Source organism: Eublepharis macularius, chromosome 5, assembly GCF_028583425.1.
Source record: "Eublepharis macularius isolate TG4126 chromosome 5, MPM_Emac_v1.0, whole genome shotgun sequence".
In the NCBI taxonomy this organism is placed as follows: Eukaryota; Metazoa; Chordata; class Lepidosauria; order Squamata; family Eublepharidae; genus Eublepharis; species Eublepharis macularius.
In genome coordinates, this window is record NC_072794.1 from 59,498,893 (window position 1) to 59,520,011 (window position 21,119).

At 47.8% G+C, this 21,119-nt stretch overlaps 1 protein-coding gene across 1 annotated transcript in view; it reads left to right on the forward strand.

The window, feature by feature from the left end:
- The window catches only part of COL24A1 (collagen type XXIV alpha 1 chain), a 259,353-nt gene extending 238,574 nt beyond the window's left edge, over positions 1-20,779 (forward strand). The window contains exons 58-61 of the mRNA XM_054980368.1: positions 13,634-13,802; positions 16,061-16,170; positions 17,698-17,913; positions 19,694-20,779. Of these exons, the coding sequence (XP_054836343.1) occupies positions 13,634-13,802; positions 16,061-16,170; positions 17,698-17,913; positions 19,694-19,840 (642 nt within the window). The 3' untranslated portion in view covers positions 19,841-20,779. The remainder of the gene's footprint in view (positions 1-13,633; positions 13,803-16,060; positions 16,171-17,697; positions 17,914-19,693) is intronic.
- Positions 20,780-21,119: the final 340 nt, after the last annotated feature.

Sequence of the window (21,119 nt, forward strand, 5' to 3'; positions counted from 1 at the left end):
CTGGTAAAAACCCTTGAGGACCTGAGGGAAGGATAAACCTCCCAAAAGGGACATAGAGAGGAAGAAGTTGTTAAAACCCTTGAGCAGCTTTAATCGCCCCACCCCTGGTGTCGCTGATCTACTCTTTAACCTCCCCCGAGATCAGCCTTAAACAAAAAGTAAAAATGTACCGGGCAAACCCCACCGTGCCCCGCCTGGAGAAGTGGCTAGTGAAGAAGGGAGATTGCCCTTGGGAAGCCGGTTCCTTCAAGGGACCTGACCCACTCCAGATAGTCAGAAGTGCCTTCCAAGATTTTTGTGAGAAGGAGAAACCCAAGTCGAGCAAGAAAGACAGATACGGAGCTTGGGCACTTTTCACCGCCCTACAGGACAGCGTGTCCCTGATAAATAAATTACATATTGCGCAGGAAGATAGTGAGCAGGAGATAGAGAGGCTCAGATTAGCCCAAGACAAAGAAAGGAAGGAGCTAGAGGAAAAAGCAAAGAGAGAACAGGACGCCCTGCATCTAGAAATCCAGAGTCTCAGGGCCAAACTAGTCGAACAGGAGAGAGACCATGAGGAAAAAGCAGTTGAGTGGCGCGCTGAACGCGTCAATTTCATATTGGAAAAACAAGGATTAACCACCGCCCTTCAGGACGCCCAGCACAAGGCTGAGGCGGCCACCGCTCGTGCCGACATGGCTGAGCATGCAGTAATCGAGGGACAGGAAAGAATTGCTAAGCTAACCCATGCCGCCCAGTTCATGGCAGAGCACAATCACTCCAAGGTAACCTCCGCAGACCACTCCGCTTGTAAGAGGGAGCTAGAGGCCCTAAAGCAGCACCTGGGGATGCAGCAGGCCGTAATCTCCGCCGTGCATCCCGCAGCCCTCTTGGCCCTCCCCGAAGGTAGTACCGACAACTGGTCGCCCCCTTCGCCCCAGCCTGCGGAAGCCCCACAGCCCCTCCATCCAATAGCCACTAAGGAAATTGTATCCATGGACGAGGATGGCAGGAAGACAGACCGGGTCGTTAAGGAAACCCGCAATTGGAGGCCCGATGAGCTCCAAGCCATAGCAGATCGCATGGGACCCCTAAACCGGGACACAGCCATCCAGTGGTTCACCCATGTGACCACCTCTCAGCCTTCCGCTAGTGGTTCCGATGTAGCCCAACTGGCTCGCCAATGCGCCGCCCCGGAGATAGTTTCGGCCCTCAATGCCTATATTTCTAACCGACGGCTAGCCACACGCAGCCAGTATGGAGCAATCAAAGAAATCTGTGCATTCCTGTGGCCCACCAAGAGTTTGAAAGCCCTGTACATTGCAGAGTCTCAAAAACCCGGAGAGGACCCAGAGGCATATTTAGCTAGGAAACAGCTTCTTGCTGAGCTAGCAGACGAAGTGGACCTAGATGCAAGCGATGTACCCGACTTTGACGAGTTAGAATTCAGGAGAGCAGTCTTAGATGGACTCAATAGTACCACCCGCCTAGCACTAGCAGGAGTGGAGCCCGGGAGCATCTCATGGGGAGACCTGGAAGCTCGCATCAGAAGCATTGCTGGCCTGTTGCGAGAAACCGGCGCCATCCGCCATGTGAAGCCCCCGGCCTCTCGTAGGAAGGAGAGCGAGCCGATAAGTGCAGTCACCTATGCCAATCATGGCCCCCACTCTCAGTACCGACCACAGGGACGCAGCCCGTACCCGGAGGCAAGGGGAGGAATCCTGAGGGAAGGAGCGGTAGCTTTAACCGGGGAAGAGGACCAAGGGACTACCGCCCGGGAGTCTCCTTTGCGCCCGCCCCGAGTTACAGTTCCTCCTCCCAGCAAGGACCCCACGAGCCCCGACTGCAGGATGCACCCATAGCCCCTTCTCACTCGCGAGCATCGCACCCGTACCACCATCAGGTCTACCCGCCTCCAGATCAGTCTAATGCTTGGGGAGCATCGCAGGGCGACCACGAGGGTTACCGGGACCACGGCAGCACGCCCCAGTCCAGGGACTCCCTCCGTTGGGAACTTTGGATGCGCCTCAAAAACATTGGAGCGAACATGGAGCTCTTCGACGGAAAGCCCACGTCCGTTCTAATGAAGGCGATCATGGAGTGGGAAGACCAGCAGCAGCCCCCAGTACCTCCGTCGGCGCCCCCTTTGCCGCCAGACCCTCCCTTCTCGAGTCCCCCGATAGCTGCGGTTCGAGAACGCCCGAGCCCCAACAACCCCTTTAGAGGAAGCGCCGCTTCCACCGACCAGAGTGCAGGATCAGAATAGGGTTGCCCCGAGTCCCAGTCTCCCTCCGTGGGCATAGTTGCCAAACTAAAGCCGGACACATGGGGGAGACCGACAGTGAAGGCAGGGATCGGGACTCCCGGGGAAAAGAAGAAGCCTGCCACCCTCCTCATAGATACCGGAGCTTCACTTAATATACTCCGGCCCACCTTAGTCACAAAGGGAACTCAGACCCCCACAACCATGCAGCTCACCGGTTTTGGAGGCGGCACGCAGGAATCCCCGGTCTGGCAGGATATCCCCCTCTCCGTTGGGAACCTGGCCACCCGGATTTCAGCGTGCGCAAACCGGGGAGAAGATGATGGACTTTTGGGCATGCCATTTTTCCGTGCCGAGGGACTGACCATTGACTTAGCGAACGGGCTCCTGTGGCGCATCCCGGGAGGCCCAGACTTTGTTAATGCAGTCCATCGATGCGCAGCCCTCAAGGCCCCCCTTCCTCTCGCCCCCATCACAGGAGACCCCTGGGTTCAGGACTTTCCCGAAGTGTGGGTGACAGACAAGGCCGAGTGTGGGATAGTGAAGGGCGCCTGCGTCCTGATAGAAGGAAAGGATCCCCCTCCCCAAAGACAGTACAAGTACCCAGCAGAAGCTGAGGCAGGGATAGCCAAAACTATAGAAGGACTCCTTGAGTGGGACGTCATACTCCCGATGCAGTCCATCTGCAACGCCCCATTGTGGCCAGTCCTGAAGGCAGATGGAGTGACCTGGAGAATGACGGTCGACTTCCGTGCCCTGAATGCTACCACCCCTCCAGTTGCCCCGGTTGTGGCCAAGTACAATGAGATCCTGACGGCCATTGCTGCTGGGTCCCGGTTCTACTCGGTCATAGACCTGGCCAACGCTTTCCATTCTATCCGGTTGCATGAGTCTTGCTGGTACAAGTTCGCGTTCACTTTCCGCGGCCAGCAATACGCATTCAAGCGGACACCCCAGGGATTCCACTCCAGCCCCAGCATTTGTCATGCCCATGTAGTTCAGATGTGGGAACGCCTCCAACCCTCCTCGAGGCCCCACGTACTGAGCTACGTGGATGACATTTTAGTCCACGCCCCCACGGAAGAAGTAGCCCGCCAAATCACCAGGGAAGTCCTGGAACTCCTCCACGAGACTGGGTTCAAGGCAAGCAGGGAAAAGGCCCAATTGGTTCAGACCAGCGTCAAGTACCTGGGTCTGACCCTGGGACCCGAGGGTCGCACCCCGGACGCCCAGCGAATGGAGGTCATTTCCAAGCTGCCTGCACCCACCGAAGTCCCCTCCCTCAGAGCCCTTCTAGGAACTTTTAACTTTTCCCGAGACTTCATTGAGTCCTTTGCAGACAAAGCTCGCCCCCTTTATGCTCTCCTCAAGAAGAACACTCCCTGGGAGTGGGGACCGGAGCAACAGACAGCCTTAGCCGAGCTAAAGCGCAGCCTGGCCGCGGCCCCGGCCCTAGCCCATCCAGATGTAACTCAGCCATTCTTTATCCAGTTAGCAGTATCAGACAAGAGCATAGGAGCCACGCTCACCCAGCAGCAAGCGGGAACCGCTAGAGTAGTAGCCTATGCCTCTCGCAACCTAACCGCAGTAGAGACTAAGTTTAGCCCATGCGAGAAGACGTGCCTTGCTCTAGTTTGGAGTCTGACCCATTGGGAATTTATCATAGGAGGCTCTCGCACAATAGTTCAAACTACTCACACGCCCCTCAAATATATTCTGTCTGGCAAGATACAAGACGGACAAGTTTCAAACGCCCGCATAGCACAGTGGACCCTGGCCCTGGTCAACCGCGGAGTGGAATTTAAAAAGGAGACCACTGAGCCACCAGCCCCCTATGGTCTATTGGTAACCGGGACAGAGCACGAGTGCCCCCTGGACCCGCCACCGCAGGTTGTTTGGCCAGTCACTTGGGGAGTCCCGCTAGAGGAAGCCCGACAGAACGGCTTCACATGCTGGTTCTGTGACGGCTCCTCCTTTCACGTTGGAGGCTCCCCTCGGACAGGCTACGGCGCCGTGCGAGTGAGCGACGCCCATACTCTCAAAGGTCCAGCCCGCCCCCATTCCAGCCAAGCGGCTGAGGTGCAAGCGCTTCTGGCAGTGCTTGAGTTTGAGCCCCCAGACAGCCCACTTGCCATTTACACAGACTCGGATTGGACGGCCAAAGCCGCCACAGTCTGGCTCCCGGTATGGCAGAATCAGGGGTGGAGAGCTAGCGATGGGAAACCCGTAGCCCACCTACAGCTATGGCAGCAAGTAGCAGCACTCCTCCAGTCCCGCTCAGGCCCAACGCAGGTGACTCATGTCAAGGGACACCAGAAGACGAACTCAGAGACCGCTTACTGGAATGACCAGGCAGACCTTGCAGCCAAGGCAGCCGCCACTGAAAATGCTCCCCTACCGGAACCAGCCACCGACTGTCCCCTCCGCCCTGTCACCACTCGGGCACAAGCCCGCAGCCAGGCTCAGGGAACCGCAGGAACACTAGACCTAGCACAACTGCAGCAATCTGACCCAGAAGTAACTGACCTCCTAGCCGCAGGAAGGGATCAGACAGGGAGACTCATGATCAGAGAAGAGGAAGGCATAGTTTGGGCAGTAGATGCAGCCGGCGAACGCCATTGGGTAGTGCCATTGGAAGTTAGGGCTGACTTAATTCAGTTTGTCCACGAGCAGGGACACCGAGGCAAGGATCTGACTCTGGAAAGGGTAAAAGAGGTTGGTTGGTGGCCTGGCATGCGCACCGAAGTAGCGCAATGGGTAGACAACTGTCTGTCCTGCGCTATGGTCAATGCAGACCCCACCGGACCTAGAGCTCCCCTCCAGCATCAGAGAATTGATGGACCCTGGGCTCGCATACAGATTGACTTTATCGGCCCCCTTCCCCCCACTGCTCGCGGCAATCGCTACTGTCTCACTGTCATAGACCCCTTTAGCAAATGGGTCGAAGCGTTTCCATGCAAGCGCAACAATGCAGCCACCACAGCCAAATTACTGTTTAATAATGTTTTCTCGCGATGGGGCATCGTGAGAGTCATGGACTCTGATTTAGGCTCACACTTCATCGGAGAAGTAACACAGGAGCTTTGTAAAGCACTGGGCATCCAGCAACGCTTCCACATAGCCGGCCACCCTCAAGCTTCAGGCGCCATAGAAAGAACCAACCGGACCCTCAAGGAGGCTCTCCGCAAGATGGTTCGCTCCTCCGGAAGAGACTGGGATGAAAAACTCCCCATAATCCTAATGGCCATTAGAGGCACTACCGCAGTTCATGGGCTAACACCCCATATGGTAATGACAGGGCGAAGAATGCAGCTCCCGGAAGCCTTCTGGCTAGATACGCAGCTCCCTTCCGATATGCAGCCCGTAGTGATTAATGACGCTTGGGTCCAAGACCTGCTCTCATCCATACACGCCGTCCACATGCAAGTGGCCCAGAGGTTGGGCACAGCTCAGAAAGATATGGACCGCAAATTAGGATGGGTCAGGAACCCCAGGCAGTGGGAAGAAGGACAGCTCGTTCTGTACAGGAAGTTTTCGCAAAAGGCGCATTCACTAGCAGCCAAATGGCAAGGCCCAGTCCCTATCACAAAAAGAGTCTCCCCAGCTGTCTATCAGGTAGCCATCCAGAGAAAGACAGGAGGAACTTGGCTAAAATACTTTCACGCCTCTCAAAAGAATGGAAAGGGAAGCCGCTCCAAACCGCCCCTCCTGTGTACGACCCTGGGGGAGCCACCACCAGCCCAGCCCCCCTCTGCCCAGTGATTCGCCAGATATCCCTTCACCCTGGGCCAGAGATACCCTGTGTCCCCTTAGACCAGACCTTTGTAGCTTTAGTATAAAAGAAACAGCAGAATATGCAGATGTAAGTGTAAATGTCAAGAGTTTTTCCAATTCTATTCTTTAACTTCATTAGGCGGGCCCCACAGTTGGGACCCTAGGGGGAAACACGGCAACCAAAGCCAAATAGGACCACCACCGAGAGTGATTCTTAATTGGATTGTAAGCCGCATGTTCGGAAAAAATTGCACAGGCAAAAGAGATTTGCTGTGTGAAAGTGGTTGGAGAGGCTTTAGCCCAAGAGTGAATGCATTTCCAATATTGGAGACACACCAATAAAGGTGATCTCTGTATTTGAAAACATTTCACCCGCCGTGCTGGTGAAGATCCCGCATCTACGTAGATTCGGGGTCTCACCTGCCAGACCCACGCTTTCGCATGATGGTCGGCTTTGGCTTTGAGGGCCGTGCCTCCCCTGGAAAAGGACCCCCAGATAGCCCAACATCCCTCTTTTACTAATGTTCATATTCGTCATGGTGAGTTGCTATACGGCGCCACCATCTAGTACGCTTTAGTGCAAAGGTAAAAGACCCGCCAGTATTTTGTAAATATGTTACCCCTGGAATATGTTATTGAGGTGCGTTCGCTACGCACAAGGGGCAGCGTGTCTCATTTACATAGCCAGGATCCCCCGCGCCAAGATGACCCCCGAACAACCCAGACCCAGTGGCGCCGGCAGATCTCGGCCGCCTCCGCCGCTTTTCGATAAACGCCGCCGAGCGCCTTCGGCCCCATTTCGGCCCTTTCCGCCAGCAGCCGCCCACCCCACGTAATCTTTTCCCTTGCCCGTACCGTATAAGGGAAAAGAAGGGGGGGAGACATATTGAAGTTGTAATGAAGCCATGCCAGGCCTTCCAAGTGAGGGCAACCCAAAAGTACCCCACACCCGTGTGCCTCTTGTTCCGTGTATTTTTCTTTTGGCTCAGTGCATTTTTCTTTTGCTCAGTGTATTTTTCCTTTTTGCCCGGTGGATCGTTTTTCTCTTAACTAGAAGATGGGGCCTCCCGAGGGAGTCCCCCCCAAAAATTGGTTGTCCTGCAAACATATGACGAAGGCCTATTTTTGAAAATTAAAGCGAGGGCCCCCGTCTGCAGCAACCCTTATAGTTACTGGATACCGCTCTCTAGTTTTTTCCCTTTTAAAACGGCAAGGCCAGGCCGAGCCGGACCGATAGCTCTCAGCCCGCAAAATAAAAGTAGCCCGCCACCGAGCAAGGGGCACCTGAAGGCGACATAGTCTAGGCACCCAGGGACCCCTGGGGCGAGTTTGCATAACCCCGCCTAACGCACAGCCGACCCTTGCCCGACGTAAAAACGTTACCCTCTGAAATATACATGCTTGAGAAAGAAACCTTCGCACAGGAGTTCCCCAGAGCAACAAGCTGGAAGGCTCGCTTAGTGCTCCGGGACTTCTCGTTCGAGCCCCACCTAATAGACAGTGCTGGCAGAAAAACGCTCTTCCTTTTTCTTTGTCCCCCTTTACTTCATCTATTTTGCTGCAAGAAACTCAGGGAGCCTGTACTTATATCCGCAGGTCTCCCCAGGATATTTTCGCTACAGAAAGGAAAAGAAGGCCAGGAGATGAGGCACCTGGCTACTCTGTGTTTGCTCATGCTGGCAGGCACCCTAACAGAGGGACGCCCGTCCAAATTAATGCCCTACCCCCACTGGAGATGTATTAATACACTGGCAGGAAACGAAATGATGGTCTGCAAAGTTGTGCAGCAGATCAATATGACCACCCCCATGGATCGCACTAACTTCCGCAGTTGCGAAGAGCAGTGGATCCGGCCCCCAGAGCTTGTTATTTTATGTGTGGGAGTAAAAACTCTGTCCCAAGAATTAGTATGTTACTCGCCCACTGATACAGTTTCACCACTTGCTCCGATTCCTTGTATGTTCCTTCCCCGTACCAGGCCAGCCCCCACCGCAGTCCCGGTGGTAGACAAATATACCACCCCTGCCAACTTCGAAACCTCGCCATTTGTCACTGAGGCTTTCGGACCATACTGTGAAGTTATTTTAGTGTCGGCCGCAGTATGGAAGGCAGGAGACCCCTTTAGGATGACCATCCTACTAGGAACCACTACCACTGAGTCTGCATCAGTCACTATCACGCCCCCTTCAGGCACAGCTCTCTCCTTCGCTATAGAACGCTGGGAGAACCTGACCTGGATTGTAAAGGAGGAAGACCTAGCCAAACACGGCCCACCCGATTGGATACTGGTTCAGCAGACGCCCGAATGCCAAACCAAGCCCCTAGTAGAGAAATTTCACCGGCTTGGGCTGCTCTTTGTAAACTTGACTCACGAACCAGGCAATTATTCCCTGCTGATCCGGACCCAGGAGACCCACACCATCCAAATTGACCCTTTGATTGCCAGCAATGAACAATTAAGCCAAGGCGGCACGCATATAGTGGGCTCCCATGTTTTGAAAACTGACATTCGAGAGAGAGTTCTAGTCCGCCCGCAAATGTCTTTAAAAGAGATCCGCATAGACTTAGCTGAGCTAAATGTAACCCAGAGGCTGCCGCAGTGCGCTCCCTATCTGGAGGCCGGTAGCAAGGGTTGGAATGCATGGCTACAACTGTGGATCGATCCCTCCCCCTCTCTCTCGCGTGCCAGACGAAGCATTGCCGACTGGACTGCTCCTGCAGCCGGAGGCTTAGCAATCATGGATTCGGTCAATATTGAGACTCTCGCTAATAAGTTTGCCCATGTCACGACTAGCATCTCTGACTTAGGTAAACCGGTGGTGCAGTCCCTAAATTCCATTTCAAATGGGCAACACGAGATCAGCTCCATTTTAGTTAACTGGGAGAGTCAAATTGAAAGAGATTTTTCTCTGCTGCTAAAAGGAACACAGTCTTTTGAACGCAACGTGTCAATAGCCATGGCATGTATGCAAGCCCAACAATTAAACCAGGCTGTGGCCATGGGGCTAATTCGGCAAGCCACGGACGGGCACTTGCCCCTGGAAATTAAAAGATTGATTATGCCCAAATTGTCACCCATAGAACTGGAGCTTGAATCCTGGTGGTCTCTTGTAAATTCCTCTTTCTCACCGACCACCCAGGAGCTTAAACTATTTTTATTAACGGCCAGTGCGCACGAGTCATTCCATGTGTATCCAGTCGTGCCTCTGGGACTCCAAGTCAGCGACACCGAAGTCCTCTACGCCCGCCACCCCGACCATTGGGCCCGCTTCACCCCGACCGGATGGCAGCTCGTCAGCCTCCAAGGGTGCCAGCATCGAGACCAGACCGGCTTCATTTGCCAGGACCAAGCCTTTGCACCTCATCACCCCTGTGTAGCCCCGCAAGTCGACGCCCTCAACGAATGCCCTTTCGAGGTCGTCCAGGAGAACAGCTCCGCTGTGGTCTACATTGGGAAAGGATGTGCCTGCGTGCGAACGGCCTGCGACTTTGTGATCCTGAACTCGTTCCAGCTCAAGCCCGTGATCCCGGGAGTCAACCGCTGCTTCTGCAACCTGTCTTCGGTGGCAGCCTGCGACTTCACCTACACGGTACCGGTCTGGACCCAAGAAGAGATCCTGGTGGCACCCTCCATCTATCGTTATGTGAAGCCTGTCGCCCTTGGCATCGGTCTGGAATTAATACACAAGCTCCTGGCCCACCCGCAGCTCCACCGCACCCTCCAGAGCATCCAGAGGGACGGGGACACTACTGCTTTGGAAAGGAGATTTTGGATCTTGTCCAGCAGATTAAGACCACCGGTGAGCATTCGTGGTGGGAGACCCTCTTTGGCTGGAGCCCCACTGCCACTGGAATTTACAATTTGGCTCTGCACCCGATCGTTGTTATTCTGGCCTTCCAAGTTTTGTTATGTGCCTCACTGCTTTATTTGGGCTGTTGGAGCCGCCGACAGCTCCAGCAACTCCAACTGTCCTACCGTCTGGACCATTACAATCCAGACCTCCTCTTGCCCTAATGGTTATTCTTGGCGCCCTCCTTTAACCCTTGTTTGTTTTATTGCTTGTGCCGGTATGAACTATGATTATGTTTATTACTATGTGTACGGATCCTGCACCGGCCCCATGGACGCTCTGCTGCCGGACTCCGCTCCGAGGCCCTCTTGTGGACTAGGGGGGGACGTGTTTCTCTGCCTCCCAGCCCACGGCCTGCCTACGAACGACCGCCAGCAGCGCCACCTCCATGAGGACTAGAACTGTGTGCCTGAAGCCCTTCTCGCCGCCTGCCGACCCTGCCCTGCGGATTGACGCAGACAGCAAGGGGGGGTGGAAGTGTGTTTTGGAGCACATGAACTAAGCTTGCTTGTTCTTGTAAATATGCAACCCAGTCCAGCAGCTGTACTGCGGACTGAGCCGTCTGTGATCTTTGTAGCTCTATTGTTTTATGAATTTCTTCTCATTGCTTTTATGAATTTTAACTCCCATGAATTTAGCCCCGAACTAGTCCTTCCCTCTATCTACTGCAAGTGCGCCCATGAACTTTATCCCGATGGATTTGATTTTAACCTTTTGGATTGCCTTCTTAACCCAACTCCCTCCGCCGAGGCAGTTCTAGTCTATGAATTTGATTTTAATCCAGCCATATTGATTTGGTTTTTAATTGCAGAGTTTATTTTTCTGTCCCCCATGAGCCCTTCCGCCGCTCACCCCCCATGAATTATTTCTCCGCACTTGCTTTTACTATTGCTGCTAGCATCTATGAAATTGGTTTTAACTTCCTGAATTATCATTTTAAACCCCATGTATCTATGTATTTGTGATTTTAACCATTTATGAATTAACCTACCCTCAATGAATTATGCCATGCTTGCACCTTTCACTTTACCCTGTATGAATTGCTTTTAATTGTCCCTGCTTTTAATCCTATGTATCTATTTATGATTTTAACTATCCATGAATTGATCCATGTATATTAATTGCTCCTGGTTTTTAGTGCTTTTAACCCATCATGAATTCCGTATGAATTACCTTCAATCATGAATTAATCAATGTACACAATTATGAATTATTGCTATTTATATGCATGAATTGATCATTGCTGCCTACCACTATGAATTACTATTGCTATGAATTATTGCTATTTATTCTGACGATTGCACTTAGCACACCCCCTGGTGTGAACCCAGAGACCTGCAGCCCATTGGCTGATCTAAATTGCACTTATTCGGTTAGGTGGTTCTCCAAACTAAATTTTTGAGTGACGCCTCCCCCTCCTTCCCTTCCCACTCCTTCTTCGCTCGAAGCTCGACCACCGGACATTGCTGACCACCTCGCCTTTGAAGTCAAGTTCGGAGACCCGCGCGCCTGACGTCCCGGGGTCTCCGAGGGGGGGAATTGTTGCCAAGTAGGCCCCCTCCCCTGCTTTGAAGGCTGCTATGAACTGTGCTAGAGTTTCCTGCGTTGCTGTTTTACTGCCGCACCAAAGATTGCTTTGCACGTGTGTGCATTCTGATACACGTGTCAGTTTCCTGCCTGCGTGTCAATTACCCTGCTGCAATAGACTGTGTAGTTTACTGACTCCATGTTTGGGTAACTGCACAAAGGACTCTCTTTCTGGGCAGCCCTGCCCTGACCTATATCTGGAATTCCCAGTGTGTGTTTGGACTTTATTACAAGTGTGCCCCGTGCCTGCTTTGCCATCTGCCACGGACCGTGCCTGTTCCCTGCCTTGGACTGTGTTTTAAAGTGTTGTTCCCGCTGCCTCCATGGAAGCCTGCCTCATATGGGCCCAAGCCGCTGCTAGCAGCCGGGCGCCTGCCGGGGAAACCTCCAGCGAGCCTGGCTAGGCGCTCCCTGGTCAGTTCCCGCCTGGAGCCTCCCGCGGGCCGGTCGCCGAGCTTGCCCTCGCTACCGGGCAGCCTGCTATCCAGCCCCAGCTATGCCCAGCCGGCATCCATGTTCTCAGGCACCCAGAAGACCCAGAGGAAGAGACTGCTTTGAGAAGCCATTTCGGCGAAGCGGGCACACCACGTCTGCAGCGAGAGTACCTCGCCCCGCTCTGCATATCTTAGGAGCCGCCCCGGAGAAGGAACTAAGTGCCGACCATCCCAAGCACTTAGAGAATGCATCTCAAAGAAACCTCCGCATTCCAAAGCTGATGACATCAGGACAAGCCCTGTCCGCTGGAACATCCTTTCAGCCCACTTGGATTTCCCCCTCCCTCCTTTGTCCCCTCTTCCTGAGGTGTCACTTATCACAATCTGATTACCAAAGTGGCCCATCCAAGCCATTCAATAGCCCATTAGACCCTTTGTTTTAATCTGTGAGAACCACCAAGTACAGCACCAGCCCCAGGGTACGTTTTGGGGTATTTAAGCTGGTCTCCCAGACCACTCGGTGCTCAGGCCATTCCTATCCAGACTTCCTTGCTGTCCGTCTGTGGTCCCAGTGCTGGCATTGGGCCACCCTTGCTGCTGTGTCTCTGCTTCGCTCCAGGATAAGTGAGTATTTCCCCTATCATCGTTGGGAACCAGCTAATGCGAACGTCTCTGTATTTCCTACTCTATATTTCTTAGACCTTGTATGTTCTTTGTATGATTGTGCAAGCTAGGCTTACGCTACACTCAATACACGTGTTTGGACCTTACTCCTTGTCTGCCTCTTTTTCACTAGAGTGTCTGGGATCGGGACCTCCGTAAACATAGGTTATGATCCTCGCTTAATATTAATAGTTACAGACTGCTATAGCTAATTCCTCATTATAATAAAAGAGCAGTTCTGGTAACAAGATGGAGGAGAGTAAGAGTGATGATGGGGTCAGGTTGAGCAGGCCAGCGAATGGACTGAAAGGGAGTCTGGGTGAGGTATACCACCCCTCCTTCCACAGAGCAGGGTCCTGCAGTATCCCTGGTGCCCCTCTGATGCCAGGGCCAGGCCTGTTGGCGCCCTGCCCAGCGGTGGCCGCAGCAAGCCTTGACAACTATTTGTTAGCTATCAAACAACAATATTTTACCAGTCAGAACAGTTGATTTTGCTCTCCATTGCCATAGTGAATGCTATATAGACTGCAGTTGTATGAGTGTCACAAGCCTCTACTGGCAATGGCTTGTCATCATTAATAATATAGCTCTTCTGTCTTTGCCTGAGCCATTCTGTTAACTTTTAAAGTTTTGTTTAGTTATATAAGCTACTTATAGATAATAGCAATATCATCCATTTTCCTGTTTCTTCCCTATCTTTCCCACCATACTATATGTGCAGGAGAATATCATTGCCTTTGAATTAGGATTTATAAGAATATCTGAGAGACTGAAGTGGACCTGGAGCATACTCTGATAATTTAGAAAGACCTATCATATATCTCTGTATTTTTATTTTGTTTTCTGTATATTGAAAATCACCATTGACATTTTAAGAAATTCTCGTCCTTCTTCTTTATTGAGCATTAAATTCATATTATTATTTTTTCCTTTTAATCTTTCTCATAAAACCGTTGCCTTTGAGAATCCTGTTGCGTACATTAAATACTGTTCCAATTTGGCTTTTGACATAGCCCCATGTTCTGAGGCAATGGCATTTCTTTGTGGTAACATAAACTGTAATGGCTTCTTCTTGGCAGAGCTACCAGAATACTGAAGTAACATTTCTGGAACATAGTGCCGAGATATTCAAAACACTACATTATCTTGGCAATTTACTACATACTATCAAGAATCCGTTGGGAACTCGAGATAATCCAGCACGTATCTGCAGGGATTTGCTTAACTGTGAACGTAAAGTCTTAGATGGTAAGTCCTCCAGTGTCATCAAATAGTGTGACATAAATTCTGCTCCTCAATATCTTATTTCCAAATATTAATCTCTAAACAGTAAATAGATGCCATTTTGATAACAAAACAGAATGGCCTGCACTGGGAGATGGACAGAGGGAGTATGACTCTGTTAATTCTCCTGGACGTCTCCATGGCTTTCAATATCATCAGTATCCTTCTGGACTGCCTTTCTGGGTTGGAAGCGGGAGGCACCATTGTTCAGTGGTTCTAGTCCTACCTGGAAGGTAGGTTTCAGAAGGTGGTGCTGGGGGACTGCTGCTTATCCTTTAGCCTATGGGCTCCCACGAAGTTCCATCTCATCCCCTGTGCTTTTCAGTATCTATACTGGGTGAGGTAAAAGGAGCCCCATGGTGCAGAGTGGTAAGCTGCAGTACTGCAGCCCAAGCTCTGCTCAAGACCTGAGTTCGATCCTGGTGGAAGCTGGGTTCAGGTAGCCGACTCAAGGTTGACTCAGCCTTCCATCCTTGTCAGGTCAGTAAAATGAGTACCCAGTTTCCTGGGGGTAAAGTGTAGATGACTGGGGAAGGCAATGGCAAACCACCCCATAACAAAAGTCTGCCAAGAAAACATCATGATGCAACATCCCCCATGGGTCAGTAATGACTCGGTGGTTGCACAGGGGACAACCTTTTTTTTTTACTGGGTGAGGTGATATGGAGATTTTAAATAATTTAAAGAGAGAGAGAGAGAGAGAGATTTGGGCTGACTTACCATCAATTAGTGGAAGACACTCAGCTCTATCTTGTGCTTTCATCCAGTCCCAGAACAGCTGTAGAAACTCTGGACTGCTTTCCAGAGGCAGTTTTGGAGTGGACATGTGCTAATAATTTTATTTACATTATCTCTCGCTGAAACTCAAGGTGGATTACACAATGTAGGTCAATACAATCAATGGCTGGGGAATTCACTAAACAATACAATGGGGTAAGAGTTGCAGAATTTGAAAACAAGCAGAAGTCTGATACAGTACAGAAAAACAACATGGAAACAAAACATAAGCAAATTGACAAGATACATTGCACAATGTCGAATTATCCAGTAGGAGCATACTTAAGAGCAATAGACAGTACATAGTAGTACAGTTGACAGTCCCTATTGATTTACCAAAGCATTTCTCTGAATCATTTCCTTGCAGTACAGGCCTATTACCTGTGTAAAAAGCCCTCCTGAATAATTCAGTTCTGCTTAGCTTGTAGAAAGCCAGGAGAGTGGGAGCTGCCAAGACCTCTTCTGGTATGCCTTTCCATAAGGTGGAGGCCACCACGAAGGATGCACATGTATAGGCAGCTGTTTTGCCCATGTGTAAAGCTTAATCTCAACAATACAAAATGATACTGGTGAGCAGAAGATCTGACCCCTGGACTTAAAGTGCCACTCCCCTTGAAGGAACAAGTCCATAATATGCTTTTGGAGCCAGGCCTGCTGGATAAGCAGGTGGCAAATGTGGCCAGGAGTGCCTTTTACCAGCTTCAATTGGTTAGCCAACTGTGGCCTTTTCTGAGCAGAAGATATCTGGCTACAGCACTACTACAGATATCTGTAGTAACATCTGTATTAGATTAGTGCAATGAATTCAGCGTAGGGCTGACCTTGAGAAGTGTTCAGAAACTACAATTGGTGCAGAATGCTGCAGCAAAATAGGTACCACGTCACTCTAGTCTTGGCTCATGTACACTGGCTCCCAATCTATTTCTGGGCACAATTCAAGCTGCTGGAGTTGACCTTTAAAGCCCTATATAGTCTGGGAATAGCATACCTGAAGGACCATAAATCCCTTATGAACCTACCGGCCCACTGTGGTCATCTTCCAAGGCCCTGTTTCAAGTGCCTCTGCCTTCTGAGATGAGATGGTGACAGCCTGGCAGAGTGCCTTCTCAGTTGTGGTATTTTAGCTTTGATTTTGATGGTTTTAATTATGCATTTTGCTCTTAATGATTTTTAAGATGTGTTTATTATTTATGTTTTTAATTTGCCAGCTGCCTTGGTGGCTTTGACGGATACAGAAAGGCAGGGTATATAACTTTTGTGAATGAATAAAATAAAATAAAAATTTAACGGTAGGTTCTTTTACTCCTTGTAGCCATATACCAAAGTGCCACCTTCACTTTAATGAATGTACCTTATAGTCTTATCCAATGTGTTCTAAATACTAAGGATTGGAGGGGAAACAAGTGTAATAGAAATCTTCTGCCTTTTCCTTTTTCACCTGATAGGGAAATACTGGATTGATCCAAATATTGGATGTACTTCTGATGCCATTGAAGTTTTTTGCAACTTTACTGCTGGTGGCCAGACATGTTTATCACCTGTATCTGTTACCAAGGTACATATTTATCTTTTGCAATATTATGGCCAGCCCATTATATTTACCTATGAGAGTACCGATTAATTTTACATTGTATCTGCATGTAAGATTAGCCAGAAAGCTCATTTTTGTTGCAAGTGCCCTTGTATGAAGGCATTTTGCTGCAAAGAAGAGATAGGAGAGTGCTTAAGTCTTTCCCTGCCAGCTGAAATATTTTTTCCTATGTTTTCTGTACCCATATCTGGAAAGTAAATATGGGTCTAAAACACTCCTCTGAAGCAAAGCACATCTTCTCAGTGATGTTTTGTAACTCTGAAGGAACCTTTAAAATTTCATATAACTGTGGGGGGTGACGTGTAGTTTATCCCAGAGTTTATATCACTTCTCATCTGGCACAACATTCAGGAAAAATAATAGATTGGTTGTATCCAGTGAACCACAAGTGGAGTTTTTCATAAGTAGTCCATAAAATTGTAAGCCCTAAGACAGCATCTTCTCACCTTTATTACAAAAACTAAAAAGCAAAAGTTCATGAAGGCTAAAAATACATTACATTACCAAAATATATTTTAATCCATTCCACTTTACACCTTCCAAGCAACAACAGCAGAGATGACATTTCATACGCTTCCTTTGGCAGGCTATTCCACAGCACTAGTGCTGCCATAGAAAAGGCCTATGTTTTGGCTGAGAGAGTTCTAACCTACTTTGGAGCTGGAACAACAAACAATCCCTGTTATGATGTTAACTTCCACTTCCTCTTGTTTGCAGCAGTTCTAAGACAGGAATGCAAGTTCTTATAGCCTGCCAAGCTTAGGCATCTTTTGTCTCAGTGCTATACCAAATAAGTGTGAATCCAGTTATAACTTTAATTAGGTTAGGATTTTTCCAAGATCTAAAAATCTCAGGTTAAGTGAGGAAAAATCTTAGTTTATACAGTGATAGTTGCCTTTCAGTTTCTGTAGTTCAGTTTATCACCAGTTTATTCTGGTTCTCAGAGCAATGGAAAAACTGAAAGAAGAAGGGAGCAGTCACAGAATCACACAGAATCACGGAAGGGGCCATACAGACCTTCTAGTCCAACCCCCTGCCCAATGTAGGCTGAGCATTCTTTAAAGCAGTCTTTAAAAGCCGTTACGTCCCAAGGAAACCCAAGGTAATGCACAAACCAGTTGCACACAGCTGAAGAAACATTAGAAAGTCATGCCAAGTGACAACACATAGCCATAAGTAGGAATCACGTGGAACTGACATCTTGAAGATCAGGCATTGATTTTCTTTTTCTCACCATGAACTGTATGTTGTCATCTTCCTACTCATATTGTGTAAACCTTTTTGTAAGAGGAACATATTTCTGTGAAAAGCAATATGCATATTTTGTTAAAATAGTTTACTTTAACAGTTTAAATACCTATAGTTTGTTAAACCAGTGGAAACAAATGATTATGAAGTATTTGAAAGCTATTTCCTATGCAGAGGTTCATTGTGCTTTTGAGGCCAGGAAGGTCAGTCTGATTGTCTGTAATATCTATTTCTGTTAACCAGCTGGAGTTTGGCATTGGAAAAGTACAGATGAACTTCCTTCATTTGCTGAGTTCAGAAGCAATCCATACCATCACTGTTCATTGCCTAAACACCCCAGTATGGGGAATCAACAAACCAGATGCCCAGAAATCCTCTATCAGCTTCAAAGGATGGAATGGTCAAATGTTTGAAGCAAACACGTTGCTTGAACCAAAAGTGCTTCACGACGAATGCATGGTAAAACATCCACTAGGGTATTAAAATCTCTGCAACAAAAGCAATATTTTGTATACATTGAGTCTAAGCTGTATTTTCCCACTAAGATAACATCTGATTTAAGTTTCTCATTAAATGAAGTAAACTGATACCTTTCTGTCCCTCCCGCCCACCTACCCATATATAAAATACTGGCATCTTTTCAGAAGTTAATAGGAACTGTGGTGTCTATCGGTTGCACATGCTTTTAGCATCAGACTCCAGATACTCTAGAAGTTATTAACGTTAATGTTGTTAGCCTAGTGTTCTAAATTAGCAATGACCAACCTTACTTACTAGACAGAACCTTTTGAGCACCTCACGTGGCATGAGGTAGATAGGAACACAGACCTCAGTGTGTCATAACCAGCGATGAGACTTCCTGCCTCTGTGCAAGAGTGCTACAAACAGGGCTTTTTTTTCAGCGGGGAGTGCAGTGGAACGGAGTTCCAGCACCTCTTGAAAATGGTCACATGGCTGGTGGCCCTGCCTCCTGATCTCCAGACAGAGGGGGGTTTAGATTGTCCTCTGCACTGCTCCAGCAGCGCGGAGGGCAATCTAAACTCTCCTCTGTCTGGAGATCAGGGGGTGGGGCCACCAGCCATGTGACCATTTTCACCAAGGGCAATTTAAACTTTTAAAAACTCCCCCCTTGTTCCAGCTGACCCAAAGTGATGACATTGTGCGGTCCTGAGTTCCATCACTGAGTTCCACCACCTCTTTTCCCAGAAAAAAAGCCCTGGCTACAAACTCCTGCCTATTTCATTTATGCCAAAAGGCAGGCCATCCATGTCAAACCCACAATAAGAAATGAAAGGTTAATTTTTTAAAAGTCAAAATGTTTGGCACTATTTCATGGAAACTTGAAAACCTAATTTCATTCCAAGGGATATTGGATCAACTCTGGTTATGAACAAGATGTTTCATTCCAAATACTTCATGTTTTTATTCAGCAAAGCCAATAAGTATCTATTTACACAAAGTCTGTTCCTATCATCATTTGTTCTGTGGAACTCACACTGAACTCAATGTGCACATAGATGGCAGAATGACAAGCCCTTAAAGACCTGGAAGCTGTGCAAAGTAGGTGCTAAACTGCTACTGAAGCAGCATTTTCCACTTGGTTCAATTCCTACCACTTTCCACCCACAATCTCTCTATTTATATCCTGTCCTTTCTCCAAACTGATTAGGGTGGTGTACATGGGGCTATCCTATTTTATTAGCACAATAATTCTGGGACATTGGTATGGTTGAGAGATAGTAATTAGCTCAAGCTAAACTTCATAGTCATACAAGTAGTTGAACTCGCATATCTCAGTCCATCCAACACTCTATCCAATACATTACACTAGCTATTTATAAAACTTTGCTGAATGAGTCCCACACACTACTGTTATTTTATATGTTGCATGAGATAACAATTTTAATTAAAATAGAGTCAGTCTTGAAGATAAGATGTGGTGCTTATTTTTTATAATCTTTGAAGAGTGTTTTTAAAATTGAAAACAAGAGAGTATAAGGAGTCCACATCAATCCATACTTTGGATACTTGTTAGATTTGCTGCAGAATGGAATATCATCCACAGTCTAGCAATATAGGAACATAATAAATCCTGTACAAATTAATGCTCTGTTGTTACTGTTGTTTCTCTTTAAGGAATAGGCAAAATAAAATATATCTGTGTATTCATGCAGCTTGCTTTATTTAAATCATTCATGTTAATATGCACTCATTAACAATATTGTTGCATGCATTGCAGGTTCAAGATGGCAGCTGGCATAAAACCCAATTCCTTTTTCACACTCAAGACACCAATCAGCTACCCATTGTTCAAGTGCATGCATTTCCATATCTCAAACAAGGACAACAGCGTTACATAGAAAGTGGTTCGGTGTGTTTTCTCTAGGCCTCTGACCAGAATTGGGTTTCTCACATCATCGTGTGAATATTGGAAGGCATTTACTATAAAACTACGAAAGAATTGTAAAGAAAAATTTTGCTTGTTTCTTAAAGAATCTCAGGAAGAAAAAGACTTCCTCCTCAGAAGGAGAAATTAAAAAAAAACCCTTGATAACATTAATATTTAATTTTGTGATTGGTACTTGTTTGTATTATTATCTGGAACTGAAAGTTATACATATACCTGAAAATCCTTCAGAAAACCACATGTTCTTAACCTCCTTAACAGCACAGTTCAGGACACCCAAAGGAAAGATGGAGGCATACACTACAAAGGAGCAACCTCGGCTAATGCTTCTAAAAGTGCAATAGCTTGTATTATAATGATATGAGAGTATGAGAGTGAGTTATGCCACCAAAAAACCAAATATTTTCCTTAAAACACTTAAGTTGTATTACAGTCCTTTATGGACTCAGACATCTTAACAGATGATATACTACCTCTTATGTGTTTCCTGTCTTTTGCTTTGTGCTCTCTCTATATACAACATAAAGTGTTTGTGGCCTTAGCATAGTTTATTGGGGAGTTTTGTTTTGCCTCTTTTTTTTGAGCTGTATGTACTGGTTACATCAAGAGAACTTTTCATTGTAAAATTGTGGATTTTTTAAAGGTCATGTCATTGACTGAAAACATTATTTATGTGAAAATCGTGATTAAAATGTTTCTGTCTTAGACAAGGAACTGATACATGAGACAGGACATTGTATCTGGTGCATATAGAAATGATGGGATTTTGTAGTTGTAAAAGGGCTACATACAGTAGTCTTTTTAAACTTCCTGGACTGCAGTTAAGATTTTTTTTTAACTATTCAAGGCCACCTACAATGATGTATTGTGTAAATATTTTGTAACTGTTGAAAATGTTAATACAGCATATATTTTAAATGGCTGCTATTAAATTATAATAATCTGTATTGCTTCAGTTTATTGGGTATTATATGAACATTGGCCTCATCAAATATGCCCTGGTCAGTATTTAATAATTGCATCGGGAAACTTTTTAGTCCTCACAATATCAGAAATACTCTTTGCCAACTTCTCCTTCAAGAAACCTTAATAGATGCCAATATCTTTTGTCAACAAATATTATCCAGAATCTAACCAATCCCCTTGAAGGGAAAGAGACATGGATCATTTTGAATCATCTTTATTTATCATAAAGGTATTTTACCTAAGTGTGTGTGTGTGTACGTGTTTGGGAGATACATACATCACCTTTGTTACT